Here is a 15,926-nt window from a genome sequence, read left to right as displayed (position 1 = left end):
ATCAGAAAACATGTGAAAAATTATTCTGAAATTAATATTTTTTTCTTTTCCATGAAGCCAGGCATAAGGCCAGGATGATAACTGTTAAAAGCTGACAAAATGTCGATTCCCATACCTGTTTAAATTATAAACCCAACTTCTCTTCTGAGTTTACTGTTTAGCCATGTTTATAAACCCTCCTAAGGTCATCAATAACGGGTACCCAAGCGACTTAGAAGAAAAGTTACCACTTCGAGTTTTGTGTATTCACCTGAATAGTCAGGGAACTTTCACCTATTTTATTTAGGTTTTCATTTATTCAAATTCCAACCAGAAGCTAAATACAATTGGAAACTGGTAAGCACTAAGTTTTACTCCAAAGGAGTAGGATCATTCAGATTTACTCCGATAAAAGTATGCAACCCTTAAGCAAAGCTTTTCTTCATTTAAAAGAAAAATAAAACCAAAAAACAAAAAAAACTATACAGTAGTCTTTCCTTATGTTCATTGCACAAAATGAGTTCTCCTTTTAGAACTTTGACACTCAATGGTGTTTTTGTATGTTTTCACAATTTAAGATCCCAACTTTAGTAACTTTTCTACTTCAAAAAACCCTAAGTTTTCCTTTAGGGTGTTGTAAAAACCAGTATTTCTGCACAATTCACTGGAATTTTTTCCTTTATAATAAAAATCTCTTTTTAAAACCAAAAAACAAAACAAAAACCAAAAGGAAAGTCTGCTACCTATTATAGTTTCTGCAGCTATGAATGTATTTCTCAGTTTTATAGCTGCTTAGCTACTTCAGACTCCAGATCTGCTTTAATGTGTATAACTGTATCCACACTCAGCAGAATGCTCTTTCATAACAGCAACTTGGGGAAAGAGATCTGGAAATAAAATACATATATTTATGAGTACCAGGAAACAAACATGGCCCAGTAATATATGAGGCAAGAATGCCTACAATGAGATGCTTTTTTCATTTAAGATTTCTTTCCCATGGTTGTATTTTCTTTTTCTTTTTTTTTTTAAACAACCACTTCTGGTCATTAGAATGAATCTGACAGTGCTCTGGAACAATGTGATTATAGCAAAGCTGTAAGTTTTTAAAATGTTATTTATACCTGTTACATTCACTTCTCACCCTCCAAATACTGATGACAGATGTCAAAGAGGCAAAAACCAGCACAAATGGAAAGACTATCAAAAATGAGTATCACCTTGTGCTTTCAGATACATTTAAGCATTTCAGTGTACAATAGTCCTTTCATTTCACATTTTTAGTAAGATGCTGATGCAGTGCAGCAAATATGCAAAGCATCTTCTTTCACACAGTCTGTGCAGAAGACATCTAATTTAAGTTCTGAGATACAAATGATTAAAAAAAAAAAATCCAGGATGAACAAGTTTCAAAATGCATAGTGTTCTGTGCATGAGTCCATTTTCTTTAAACTCTGAAAGAATAAAGTGGTAAGAAAAAAAGAAAAAAAACTGCTGCTGCACTCTCTGATCTCCATTTTGCTGGTCAGCACTCTATTCTGGCATATAAGGATGGAGGTGATCCTCTATGGTGCCAACTGCCCAGTGGGTAAGCTGCTCCTGTGGCAGGTAGAGGCAGATGCTGCATAACTTGAAGATTGTAGCTTTGTTTTTTGGAGTCTGGAAGGGGAAAAATTTTTTTAATATTCTTAATAAACTTAATAAACTTTAACATAAATGACTGATTATCACATGAAGTCCATCTCCCACAATTTATTAAGCACTTATGGACACAGTAACAAAGCATATAGAGTAAGGGAAAAAATTATGGTTCCCATCCATAGGGACCTTAGCCTAAATAGGACAGAACCTTGCCATACAAAATATAAAGAAAACAGAGTAAACATGATTATAAACTAAATGTTTACAGAGTTTATGCAGAATAAAAAACTGAAAGTTAGGAAAGTCAAACACAGACTACTTGCTAAAAGAAATTAGGGTTAAAAGCATTTCATGGAGACAGATTTGAATAGAGGTTTGCAATCACAGAAAGACAGCAGATGTGGTGAGAGAAGACAGCAGAGAGATTAGAAATAGGTAAAGATTTAAGCATATCCTGGGGGAAAGCACTAGAAGACCAAAGTATTAACAGTTAAATCAAACTCTAAGTAGTTTTTAAGAAGCAGTTACCATTTTAACATCTAACATCTGATAAACAAGTGCTAGGTGCTTTCACAAATAACCACTGCTAGTAAGTGAAAGACGAAAGCTGAACCCAGAACTTGCCTTCAAAGTTTTGCATCTTTTCACTATAGCACCTCTTAAAAAAAAAAGGTGAAAGACTGCCTTTGCCAATGTCTGAAGCAGACTAGCTACCTACATATGTAAATGAACCTATACATATATATTTTTTATTTTAACTTTTAAAACAACCTATGACTGACCATTCAGACTCTAGGCATGTGCCTCTATACCACTGCGCATTCAAAATTCTTTTTTGCTCTAGCCCTTATCATGTATATTAGGATATAAAGGGCAGAAGATCTCTGCTAGATGATTTTTATCAAATTTCTTAATTTCTTGATTTCCTTAGCTATAAAATGGGAGAAGTAAGATCTACACCTCAGAAGACCGTTGTGAGGATTAAATGAGCTCATATACATAAAGCTCTTAATAGAGAGTCTGGTACATAATATAGTTGACCCTTGAACAACGTGGGTTTGGGCTGCTCAGGTCCACTTATATGCAAATGTTTTCCAATAAATATACTGGAAAAATTTTGGAGATCTGTGATAATTTGAAAAAAACAGACAAACAAGAGACTAGAAATATCAAAAAAAGTTAAGTGTGTCATGAATGCATAAAATATATGTACAGATGACCCTTGAACAACACGGGGGGTGGGGCACCGACCCTACCTGCAGTTGAAAATCTGCATATAGTTTAGTCTTCCCTCCATATACACGGTTCCAGATCAGCAGATTCAACCAACCATGAATTCAATCAACTGCAGATTGTGCAGTACCGTAGTATATATTTATTGAAAAAACTTCGTGTATTAAGTGGACCAGTGCAGCTCTAACCTGTGTCATTCAAGGGTCAACTGCAGACCCTAGTCTATCCTTACATAGGCATAAGGTGAGTGACATTTAATATATAATTAATGTGTTAGTTTCCTACCTGTTTTATTGCTTTGCTTTCAAAGGATTACATTACCATACAGTATGCCTCTCTCACAACTGGAGAAATGACATAGCCTGTAAGTGGCTTTTAAAAAAAATGTTACAGGGCTTCCCTGGAGGTGCAGTGGTTGAGTCCGCCTGCTGTTGCAGGGGACGTGGGTTTGTGCCCCCATCTGGGAGGATCCCACATGCCGCGGAGCGGCTGGGCCCATGAGCCATGGCCGCTGAGCCTGTGTTCCCCAATAGGAGAGGCCACAACAGTGAGAGGCCCACGTACCACCAAAAAAAAAAAAAAAAGTTACAATGTTTCTAATACTGTATTATGAATATGACTATAATACTGTATGCCATAAAACTTTCATAACGATTCATTCATTAGCATTCGTTAGTGGACAGGTAGGCTACCAAGAAGCAATCATATCAATTACACTAGGCTGCCACAAAGCAACCATACTGCACTTCTTCATTATCAATATATGGATCATTATACCTGTAAATAAATATGAATTTTTTTTCACATTATCCTTTTTGATGCCTAATGTTACTAATATAATTAGTAGATGTTACTAATATAACACCTAGTGTTTTGTATCATATAAAATATTGTAGTTACTGACAATTCATCTTGTAAATAAAATTCATAAACAAGTATCAGTAAATACAGGACAGTACTTTAAGTATTTTCTCTTATGATTTTCTTAACATCTTCTGTTCGGCTTTATTAAGAATACAATATATAATACACATAACATACAAAATACGTGTTAATCGACCTACATTATTAGTAAGGCTTCCAGTCAACAGTAGACTAGTTAAAAGTTCATGTGGAGTCAAAAGTCATATGTAAACTGTACAGGGGTTGGCACCCTTAACCCCTGAACTGTTCAAGCATCAACTGTATACTATAAGTGGTGGCCACCACTATTATAGCAATTCCCTCATGAACTAGTGGAGGCTGATTCTTCCATATAATGCAAATACAGCAACACGTCTCCAGCTTATGAAGATCGAGAACAGAACCTGAGTAGAAGAAGAGGACTAAGAGCACTGAGAACAAATTCATCTACAACTAGGGGATACCAGTGATCCCAGTTTGCCCAGGACTGACTGAGGGGTTTCTAGGACTTGGGACTTCACAGTATTAAAACCAGGACATTCCAGACAAACTGAGACTACTGGTCACACCCTACCTACAACACAAATTTAGCTTCTGAGCTTATCATTTTCTTTTCATTAAAAGGATTCAAGCTGTTTGCTTCCTAAAACATTAAGAATATCTGACCTCGATACATAAAAAGAGATAATTCGTTAACTTAGCCAAGAAACTCCTTCAATTCACTAGTTATTTCTATATAGTATTACTGATCTCATATATATTCACGTGAAAATGAAGTTGCTACACTAGTGTATGTTATTATTTAATCTTCTATGACTAAAAATCTCTGTTGTGGATTCCACAATATAAGTCAATACCCTGCTATACAGTATTTTCTCAACAAGTAACTCAAAGTACACTACAGGCGATTAAAAAAGAAAAAAGAGTCAACTAAAAAGTATTCACCAAAGGAGAGCTGAGGTGAAGAAACTGAGAACAAAAAGGTCAAAACCAAAAACACCCCACCTAAATTGTATGGTTTTTCCATCAGTTTTATCAGATGCTTCCAGTGAAATTAACCTTCTTCTTAATTCCCAGTTTTTTATTTGTACCTACACCATAATTACTAAACTTTTTACAAGATGGAAAATGTACAATCTTCCCAAGCAGTCAGTCTATCAGCTCCTTGACGGTAGCAGTATGATTCCCATTTCTATTTTTCTAGTACCTTTTGCATAGACTTGCTCTTAAATAAAAACAAAAATGTTCTACAATGCAATTAATAGTGTACTTTTAAAATGTCTTAATTTAAATCACCTTCTCAATGAGGCCTTCTCTGGTGACACCACCTAAGAATTCACACCCAACAGTTTATGTAATTCCCCCTTTTCTCTTAGCACTTATCACTATCTAACTATATATTTTGCTTATCTACTTCTAGGTCTCCCACAATGGAATGTCAACCCCAAAGGAATTTCTAACTTGTTCATTGCTGTACAGTGCCTGGCACTTAGCGCTCATTTGTTGAATGAATGCTAAATGAATTAAAATGATGCCATTTTTAAAGGTTAATAACAAAGTATTATCTACTATAAATTCTAAGTGATGATATTTAGGCTTAGATTACTAAGAATAAACATTTTACAGAATAAAAATCAATTTGGAATACCTGGATTGCTATTTAAATTGGAAGTACTTATTTAAAACACATGTGGACCTTTTAAAAACAGATGTGCCTCATCCTTTCAGATATTTATTTAAAAGGTCTACTAGGCCAGTGCTTCTCAAAACATAATGTGTTATCAATCACTTGAGGATTTTATTCAAAGTAAAGAGTCTGATTATTGCACACTGGAATCATGACTTTTAAAAGCTCCCTAGGTAGTTCTAATATGCAGCAAAGTTTGGGAACCATTGTTCTAGGTTAAGGTCAGGACGTCTGTTTCTTGGTTTTTAAGTAACTTCAAAATTAATGCCATGTTGAAGGAGCAAAACAGAATTAAGTAACATATAGAAAACAGTTTGCTAACCAATAAGCTTTTAAAATGAGCCCTTATGTAGTTTAAAAAAAAAAAACTCTAAAAAACAGCTTACCTGCAAGTGCTGTCTGTCAATGAAGAGAAACACTGACTGGTTAGGATTGTTGACAACAATTCCAGTCTTGTCCTTTCGGCTCAGTACGTGCAGAAACTGTTTTTCATAGTCACCATGATGAAACTCAAATTTGGCCTAATTAAGAAATATAAATGTTTATGTGTAACCACAAACATGTTATACCACCTGAAACATCAACTGCACTCATATGCATAGAGTTGTGCTGTGCAGTATGGTAACCAATAGAGGCTAAATTTATATTAATTAAATGCAATTTAAAATTCAGTTCTTTAGTAGTACTAGCCACATATCAATATGATCAATAGTCTCATGTGGCTTGTGGCCTCCATTCTAAACAGTCTCTTGAGATACAGATTTCCTTCATCACAGAAAGTTCTACTGGATAGCACTTCATAATTTGACCTTCAAGAAAAACTATACCAAATTGACTAAATCCTAATACTCAATGATTTTAAGCCAAATATCATAAAATCAGATTTTCAAACCCACTCAGCTCAAGACTCCTTACCTTAGTACTTTAAGCCCAATGACACATCCCTTCTTCCTATTATAACATATAAGGAACACTGTAGATGGTTCTTGGAAAGAAATCTATTTATATTCCAATCCCAGCTGCACATCTCACTACTTAAACGACCTGTGCAAATCCCATAACTTTTTTAGACTTAAAACAGGGCTCTAACCCATCAGTTAAGAGGAGTAAACGAAATGTAAAGCCCACACCTGAAATATGCTTCCAATCCTCACAAGTATGAGCATCTGAGGATACAGGAACCCCTCAAATTTTAAAAAAATTTTATATGTATTTTTTCAGATGATTAAAAAAATTTTTTTTATGTTATGAATAACAGTTATCAAGTCAGTCATAATATTCTTTTACTCTTTTAACATAAAGAAGATTCACACAATCCTCCCACAAAATGTCTGTGAAGAGGCCAAATGCTAGGTGACAACACCAGGCTAACGGGAGTTCAAGAAACCTGGAAACCTTAATCTGATATTTAGATAGTGAACTGTAAAAATAATTATTAGTCCATTCAGTTCAAACAATCTTTATTCTATTATGTCAAGGCAGAAAATACTAACATGGAAAAAACATCAGTTCCTGCTATCTAGGATTTTACTACACAGTAGTTTTTCTCATAAACCATAACACAAAAGATGACATGGTACCCCCTATGTACTACTGTATGTAAAGGATAATATACTGAATTGTACCTCTGCACACTTCAAATATTTATTGAACTCAGAATACAAAAAGCATGTTATTAGATACTGAAAAATATGAATAAGACTATCTCAACCTTAAAGGACTCACATACTGCTGAAGAGGAAAAGCACATAGAAATATAAAACCTAACATGCTTCCAATCTTTCCCTGAATAAGACGTGGTTATTTGTAAAAAAAAAAAAAACCTAAAATGGGTTCTTACTGTTAAAGTGCTATGGGAAGAAAGAAGGAATAATTAACAGAGTAGACAATGAATGCAATATTAGGAGGTGATTTTGGATTGGGCCTTGAAAGATGACAGTAATTTTCCTTGGGGAAAACAGTAATGGTTAAGTAATTTGGAAAATGCCGTTCTAGGAAACAGAACCTACACAAACACAAGTGTCAAGATCAAGACACTGCTCAACAAAGCAAGCCTCAAGTGTTTCAATATGGCAAATATCAGGGTGGATGGAAGAGGCCAGTAGAGTATCACACTGAAAAGAGATGTGAGTGAGACTGGAAAAGGCCTTGCCTGTATTTCTATGGCACTTCAATTCTATCCTATTTGAATATCCAAAGATTTGGGAAGAAATGGTCCACACTGAAAAGAAAACTCTCATAGGTACCATGTAAGAAATAATTCCTGGAAGAAAAGTCATGAATGTTTTAATAGTGTGATGAAGAGCTAACCTAAAGCAACAGCATGAAGGATGAAGAGGAAAGAAGAGATCTACTTTACTAGTACTTATCTGTACTTCACAGCACTATGAATACAGTAGAACTGGATATTTTAAAACAATCTTTACTCTGGTTCCTATTAAATCTCACGACTGATGTATTCAGATTTTAAACTGCTTCGAGTCAAAAAAAAAAAAGTGAGTGAGTTAAAGTTTACTTTTCCTTTTCTCATCTATCTTGAGAGAAAAAACTATATTATTTTTATATAAAGCTTCTCATTCAGGATATTTATGTGTAGTAAATTACTTCAGAGAAGTGTATTTGTTTTTACATTGTTACCTTATTTACTGCAGTAGAATTCTGAAATTATAAAGCTATTACCTATATCCTACTGCTTATATTCAGTCTGTAAGTTAAGGTTTTATCATTCGGGGAGCTTTCCACAGTACAGGGTAGCGAATTAAGAGCATAAGCTTTACAGTCAGTCTAGACTTAACGTCTTGACTGCCACTTAACTGCATGACCTTGGATTATTTACCTAATCTCTAACTCAGTTTCTTTGCAAAAGGAGGTCCCTTATCTACCTAGTTTATTGTAAGGACTAAGATTCAATGTATATATTTAAGAGACAGCCTAGCACAGTCAACACTCAATATAACAGCCATGATTTCAAAGAAAAGTTACTTGAGACAAGACTATTTTCATACAATGATTCTTTTAAAAAGGTCTCAGAGGAAAAGACAGGGTACGAGAAATTCAAAAATATACTGTGATAGGTGGACCTAAATTTTTCCAATGGGAAATTCTGAACTAAAATAATAATAATAATGATAATAATCCTAGCAGTGCTTCTGGAGAGCAGTTACGGATGATGTGTAAGACATGCCCTGATAACTATATGTAAACATGCCTTCTCCATTCCCGTCTTCCTGCCTTTTATATTCAACTTAAATTCTCCAGTACATTCATGTTAGTCAGATGTCATCTATCAAAAGACACAAATATATAATATGTTCACCTCTATTTAGCCTATGCATTATCTTTACAACTTACTACCGTCAAATGAATCTTAGAAAAAGGAATGATAATTTGGGCTAATGTGTAGCAACATTACCATGGGGACACGAGGAGTATACCCATTTGCCTATCACACCCAAAAGCACTATAAAGATACTTCGTAGTAATGGATAAATGCAAAATTTTTTCAATGACAATTTTCATATTCCTAAGCAATTAGCTTAAAATAAGCCTTCTAATACTTAGCTTAGTTGAGTCTTTAAATAAATGTAATTATTTCTTTGTTTTTCAGATTGTTAAATAAGTATGCTCATATAGAAATTTACTGATCATATATTTAAGTAAAAAAGGAAAAGTTAGCTATATCTGACCTAAACTAATCATAATTAACACTTCAGTGGATCTTGTTGTACTTCCTTCCATTCATATATATGTGTGTGTGTATATATACACACACACACTATAAATAAAATTAAAATCATCAACACCCAGGTAAATGCCCTGAAATAAAGCACTAGAAATTGTCAAGCACATCAAATGACAAGTCAAAACATAGCAAGATGTCAAGGAAAGTTAATTAAGAACCACTACATTTATTTTTCTCCTATAAAGTTTTATATGCAAATCAACTCCTAGAAAACGGTTTCTTAATTCATTTCTTAGATTCCTTTGACAACTAGGGTTAAGTGTAAAGTATTTTAGGAGAGTGTGTGGTACAGGGGAAGAGATTTTCTGAAGTTCATCTATGGGCTCCTCCATAAATAAACAAATGTCTACCTTAAAAGATTTTCTCTGACCATAATTTCAAGGACACACTGGATAGTTAGAACCACCTCATTCTCAAGAGATTCTATAATCCAAACGCTTTCTATTCTTGCATTACAACAGTCAAAAGGTGAGGAGGGACTCATGAAGTAAAACTTATTTAGTGTATTCCCAAAGAATTTCTTAAATTGGACCCTATCCTGAGTTTTCAACTTGTTTACATGTTCACCACACTTATTTTAGAATAAAGTACCTGAACAGGCCTAAAAGGCTCATCAGATTCTTTCCACCGAGAGAACAGGAGACAGACAATTTTTTCAATATCATTCCGAGGCCAAAGAATGAAATCCATCTCCTGAGTACAGCCAATTACATCCTATAAAATGAAAAAAAAAATTACTTTCAAAGAAACAAAGCCATAACAAGCAATGTCACAACTTACAGGGTTTGACTACAGAAACATTTTACAAGTGCAAAAGGTCCACTATACTGACCCTCGAACAGCTTGGGCACGAAGGGCAATGACCAGAGTTGAAATTTCAGCATACAACTTCATAGCCAGCCCCCCATACATCTACAGTCCTGCATCTGTGAATTCAACCAACTGCGGATTGAGTAGTATTGTATATGTATTTACTGAAAAAATCTGCTTATAAGTGGATCTTGGCAGTTGGTGCAAATCTGTGTTGCTCAAGGGTCAACAATGTATCATTTTGTGTGTGTGTGTGTTATGCGGGCCTCTCACTGTTGTGGCCTCTCCCGTTGCGGAGCACAGGCTCCGGACGCGCAGGCTCAGTGGCCATGGCTCACGGGCCCAGCTGCTCCACGGCACGTGGGATCTTCCTGGACCGGGGCATGAACCCGTGTCCCCTGCATCGGCAGGCGGATTCTCAACCACTGCGCCACCAGGGAAGCCCCATTTTATGTCTTGTAAGAGGTTTGTATACAATCTGAACAGCTCATGACCTAATTCTAATTTTTATCTTATAGAGTCCACATATAATCACTCAGTCCAATGTTTTTCACATTAAGATCTTAACTCAGTGCATGGTGAAAACTCCAACCGAAGCTCTAGTTTTTTCTTTTCTTTTTTTTAGGTCCTTGTACCATTATTTCCACTCTTCAAAATCAGAACCTCTAATATGAATCATTACCTTCTAATCACAGGTGAAATGCTATTTTTGTTGTATGCTGATTATTGAGGCCAACTAACCTCCTTCCAGACCAGTATATGGTTATCTCCAGCCTCCCCAACAAGCCCACTAATCCTGGGGACCTCTTGTTCAAGTTTGCCCAGACTAACTTTCTTTCAATGAGTTGCAAAAGTTAAGCAAAATTCCTTACTTATAAGGGGCATGACATTCTCCCCTGAAAAAGGAAATCCCAATGAACAGTAATATAAACCATGAATCACAGCAACAATGTACACAATTACCAACATAAGAACACATAAGAAACTTATCCATGCTTTATTTAAATTCCACTTTTAAAGAGATTTATGACCATAATTAACTACCCATTCTTAGGAGGAAGAAAAACCCAAGTTTAACTCACAAAAACCTACCCAAACCAAGACAAAAACAGAATTTACCCTTCTCATAGACTGGTATCGAGGAGCATGGAGCTGTACCACATCCTTCTGTAAAAGCTCTATGGAACTTTCTAAGGAATAGCTGGAATCTCGCACACCTTTCAGGATATTTTCTTCATAATTATTTGTCATGACTGGTATAACCTCAGACACTTCAAAGAGTGCCGATTTTTTCTTCTAAAAGAAAAAAAAAGGTGTATTAACCACAGGTAGCACACTGTCTTAACACCCAGAGTTCATATTACAATGTCATGTACCTTTATTCTAACTCAGCAAAATTCTTAACTGATGTAATTTTTGTACTGATAACACAGATTTTCGAATAGGTGGATCCTTCTCTTCCCCCAACCCCCTTACTCGTCTACCACACACACACACAGGCTCCTATCAGAATGTTTACTTAACTGCATGGTTTTACAGCATTACGGTAACCATAGCAAGTACTTATTTTACACAGTATTTCTTAAATGCTGTGAGAAACAAACACCAGATACCCCTAAGGTTAAAAAAAAACAACAGTGATTTACTCTTGATGTAAATTCACTTAACTGGTCCTACATACAGCCAAATTAAAATCTCAACAGTTTAAAATCAAAGCTCTTCAGACAAATTAACAGCTTCACTCCTTAAAAGGGTCAATTTCCATTACTCCTTCTGGATATTATGTAACTACAAGTGTCAACATTCAAGAGGAGGGAAAAAAATGTCTACCAAATCTTCAAACGTAGTCAAGATCAAGGACTCATCATCAATTTAGGTTATAAAATTTATCAACTGCTCAGACAACTGCCTGGATACTGTCCACTCAAAGAATAAAAGCAGGTTTTCATAGGTGTTAGAAGAGCTAGATGGTATATTTGGGGCAACTCACAGATTAAATTCAAAGATCTAGTCTCGCTACTTATATCTTGTATTTATTTCTAGTGAACCTACATTATAATGTCTTTAACTAAAATCTTGTCAATTCTGCAATTAACAAAAAAAGGAAAAGAAAAGTAAATCCGTGATATTTCAAAACAAACCACTTTTGAAACCACTTTAAAATGCTATACTCTAGCAGCTAAAAGCATTCTTAAATATTGAATACTAGTATCTTTTTTAATAGTGAGGTAAAAACGTGGGAAACTTTCAAATATTAAAGAGATACCATGCTGAGACGATGTTTCTGATGTGAAATTAGCTCATAATTTAAGCACAAAATCAAAGTAGTATTTCCTTAATATTCATAACCTGACCTCAAGTCAAAGAGAGACGGATTATCTAAGAAGCTGTCCATTATTTTAAGTTGCAAAAAAATACTGCTTTTATCATGTTCTCCTTGACTACTCACAACTCATTATTTGCTATTTAACTGTGGAATTAATTCTGATTAAGACAAAAAAAATTTAAACTTCTTTTGGTCATTTTGAATTTTAATCAACTGCACTTCTAAACACAAATTAAACCTTTACAGTAATCAGTTGCTCCTAAGAATTAAAATGCATTCTATTTCATTAAATGTACCATAAGAAAAGTTAACGGAGCTGATGAACCAGACCGCTTTCAGCATATAAACATTTTGATTCTAACTTACTACTTCAAACATTCTGTATACTTTAAACAATCTTTAAATTGTTATCAAGTTCTCTACGTAACTCCACATAAATGAAATTCACTGTAAAACATAAATGAGTTTTAAATGCTACCCACCCCATGTTAACTAAAAGTGGATCCTAAGAAGCTTTAGAATTAAGTAATACCAAACCAACGAGCACTCAAGCCTTCCATTCATAGTTATACCGCAACTCCTTTGATTGAGATAATTACCCACAAGGGTCAAAGTTAAAACACACAAATGTAGACTTTTGTCAACCACTCTTTAACCTCAAAAATCACTTGTGCTAATTCACATTAAGAACTTTAAATTACCTTCTCCTTGAATACAAAGGCAATATACATCTTGAAGTCAAACTGGTCAGCTAGAGATTCTTTTTTCTTTCTAAGCTGAGCACGTAGTCTGTTCAGAGCTTGTTTCTTCCGGGAGTTTGGGTCCCCCATTTTGAAATACAGGTGGTACTAAAGCCTTTGGAAATTGTCACTAAACTATGGGCACTTTTTCTTAAGACTCAAGTACAACAGAAACAAGTCATTTTTTTTCCTGCTAATATGATTGAATAGCTAAAATCACGACTGTAACCCCAAAACTGCACCTTCTGGCAATATTAGCAGACTGTCATATTACAGGGTCAAGAAACAAAAGCTGCTGTCCAGTCATGTTTGGACAATAACGTTGGGGGTCAGATGGGAAAAAGGAAGGGAAGGAAGGAAAGAAAGAGGAGAAAATACTTGAACTAACTTTTTGGAAAACACATTTGGCTTAACTGCCAAAATAAAGGTGGGGGAACTGAAAAACCTATTAATAGGATTTAGGTGTGCAATAAAACACAGCTGACATCAGTCCAATCCTTAAAATCCATCCGGATTTTTTTCCCTCTTTTCAGAGAAGGGATAATGAAAAGGAATGGGGAAGGGGACTGTGATCCTTGCTTTCTGAATGCCAAAATTAAAAAAAAAAGGAAAGGAAAGGGGAAAAAAAGCCACCAAAATAACCCCCCCAAAACAGGGTAGGTGAATGAAACTGAAATACCCAATTGGATTTTACCCAGCCAGATCCATGGCTGTAGTACCTAATTAATTCTTAGTTATTTCAGATTTCACTATTGCTATGTATTATCAGTGCGTGTTATTGATTACACTTGGTGGTGAGCAAAGAGAAAAGTGCAAAATCGGTAGAGAAGGAAGGGGAGAGGTACAGGGTTTCCCTGCAATCAACTACAGTGTATACCGGGGGCGGGCAGCTGTTGCCCAAAGGAGCCATAAGAAAAAACAGCGGAGTCATTACCAACTTCCCCATCACCCACATTTTCACCCTCAGGCGGCTGCTAATGCTGCTGCCAAGGAGAATCATGATGGCACAGGGAAAGGGGGTACAGAATACGATACAATAATAATGACTCCGGCTCTGTGGTTAGACCTGATTAATGCCCGGGATCCCAACACCCCCAGTCCTGCAATGAGTCCTACATTCCCCAAGGGAGCCTTCCCTCTGAATCTGCCCCCGTGCAAGACCGTGGGGAGTGCGACTTATCTTCTTGTGAGCATTGCTGAGGCAAAGGTGGCGGGCTCTTCTCCCAAATCCCAGGCAGTGCCCGGGGACCACCGGCCTTCCACCCCCCAGCTCCCACCCCCACCCTTTGCCTTCAGCGGCAGCGACTCACTCGCACCACGGGAGACACTGGATCACTCGGGTTTTCACTCATTTCATCGTGGAAACAATCCCCGCCCGGGTAGAGGAGGCGGGAGAGGGTAAATGGGAAGGATCAGTGGGAAGAAAAGAAAATAGTTGCGTTAATATTAATTACTTTTTAAAGTATGCCCACCCCACCCCCCCAAGAAAAAAAAAATTAAGTTCCCGGATTCCGCTCTCACGTTGAACAGACCATGTTTCCCGAGTTTGAATTGCTTAGGGCGGGGTCGTTAGTTGGTTTCCCAAAGGGGTAGAGGGTGGACTCGAGGCAGCTGGGGCGGGGATGGATGACGGGGAAGTCCCCTCCCTGTCCCCGCGGAGACCGGGACTCACTGACCGACTCTCGGGCGGGGTTCGGGCCCTCTAGCCGCAGCCCGCGGGCGGAGCGTTGGCGGCGGCGGAAGAGGAGGCGGCGGCGGGGGCGCTGCTCGCAGCACGGGCAGGAGCCATGTCAAGAGAAAACCACCAGCCAACTGAGCCCCTCCATCCCCGCTGCAGTGCGCACTGTGACCGGGCCGCCCGCGCTGCTGCCGCCGCTCAGCCCCCACCTGGGACCCATAGTCTGGCTCGGCGCCCCGGGCGGCGGCGGACTGGAAGGACGCGGGTACGGCGGAGACGGCGAGAGAAAGAGAGGAGGAGGAGAAACGAGGAGGAAGAGGGGGGTCGGATTTGTACTGGCGGCGGAGGGGGAAGGGAGGAAGGGGAGGGGAGCCCTGCGCTAAGGGGGGGGTCTGTCAGCGAAGTAAACCCCCCAAAATAAAGTTATTTCAGTTCAAGCATCTGCTCTGGAGTCTTTCTTCTCCGCACAGGTCGAGTTCCGGCTCTCGGAAAGAAGGTCGAGGAGACCAGGAGAGGGGAGATGCTGAAGCGGAGGGTGGGCTTCCGCGGTGGCACAGCTCGGTTTCCCCCCCACCGGTGGCTGCGGAAGCGGCGGCGGCGGCGGCGACTTCAGCGCCTCCCGGGTCCGGGGCAGAGTCGCGTTTGAGAAGAGAAGCGAGAACAAACAACTTAAAATGGCAGCGACGGCCGCTGCGTCACCCGCCCCTCACCGGCACCGCCCCGAACTCTCTGCGGCTGCGCACCCTGCGGGCCGCCACCATCTGCACAGAAGCGAAGAGGGAGAAAAAACTGGAAGGGGGGGAAGGTTTACATGGTTGTCAAAGGAGGGAGGAAAGAAGAGCTGGAGCAGAGGGTGTGAGCAAGCTTTTAAAAGGGTGACTCTTTGAGCTTAAGCTTCTTAGTTAACATTCCCGCCTCAAAGGGAAGTTTGAGAATAGACACTACCCTCTTGTCCAGTATGGAGTTGCCACAGGGCGTGGAAAGGGCCGACCCATTCTGCCTCCGCCCTCTCTGTCGGGAGGTCCCGGGCTCCAGGGTTGGCCCCTCGCCCCTCCCCCTCTGTCGTCATAGAGCCACGCCCTTATGCCCTCCCAGACGAAGCCGCAGGATGGATTCGCTCTTCGCTGGTCTCGTCCGCCTCTTGGACTCCGCCGGGTCGCGGGACGGGGCGGAGCCGGTGGGCAGAG

General features: G+C 38.3%; 1 protein-coding gene across 2 annotated transcripts; it reads right to left on the bottom strand.

Moving 5' to 3' along the window:
* Positions 1-236: 236 nt before the first annotated feature.
* C10H6orf62 (chromosome 10 C6orf62 homolog) lies at positions 237-15,467 on the bottom strand. 2 transcript variants are annotated; one of them, XM_067006668.1, is made up of 5 exons: positions 13,023-15,467; positions 11,115-11,291; positions 9,777-9,899; positions 5,830-5,964; positions 237-1,638 (listed from the first exon to the last, which is right to left on the bottom strand). In XM_067006668.1, the coding sequence occupies exons 1-5, from the start codon at positions 13,149-13,151 to the stop codon at positions 1,513-1,515; spliced, it is 690 nt and encodes a 229-aa protein (XP_066862769.1). In that variant the 5' UTR covers positions 13,152-15,467; the 3' UTR covers positions 237-1,512. The 2 variants fall into 2 exon arrangements, with proteins under 2 accessions (XP_066862769.1, XP_058933574.1); XM_059077591.2 differs by having other exon boundaries at positions 14,372-15,446.
* Between the last annotated feature and the right edge of the window lie 459 nt (positions 15,468-15,926).

Source organism: Kogia breviceps, chromosome 10 (genome assembly GCF_026419965.1).
Source record: "Kogia breviceps isolate mKogBre1 chromosome 10, mKogBre1 haplotype 1, whole genome shotgun sequence".
Classification (NCBI taxonomy): domain Eukaryota; kingdom Metazoa; phylum Chordata; class Mammalia; order Artiodactyla; family Physeteridae; genus Kogia; species Kogia breviceps.
The sequence above is the reverse complement of the archived record's forward strand: the minus strand, read 5'-3'. Positions and strand labels throughout refer to the sequence as shown.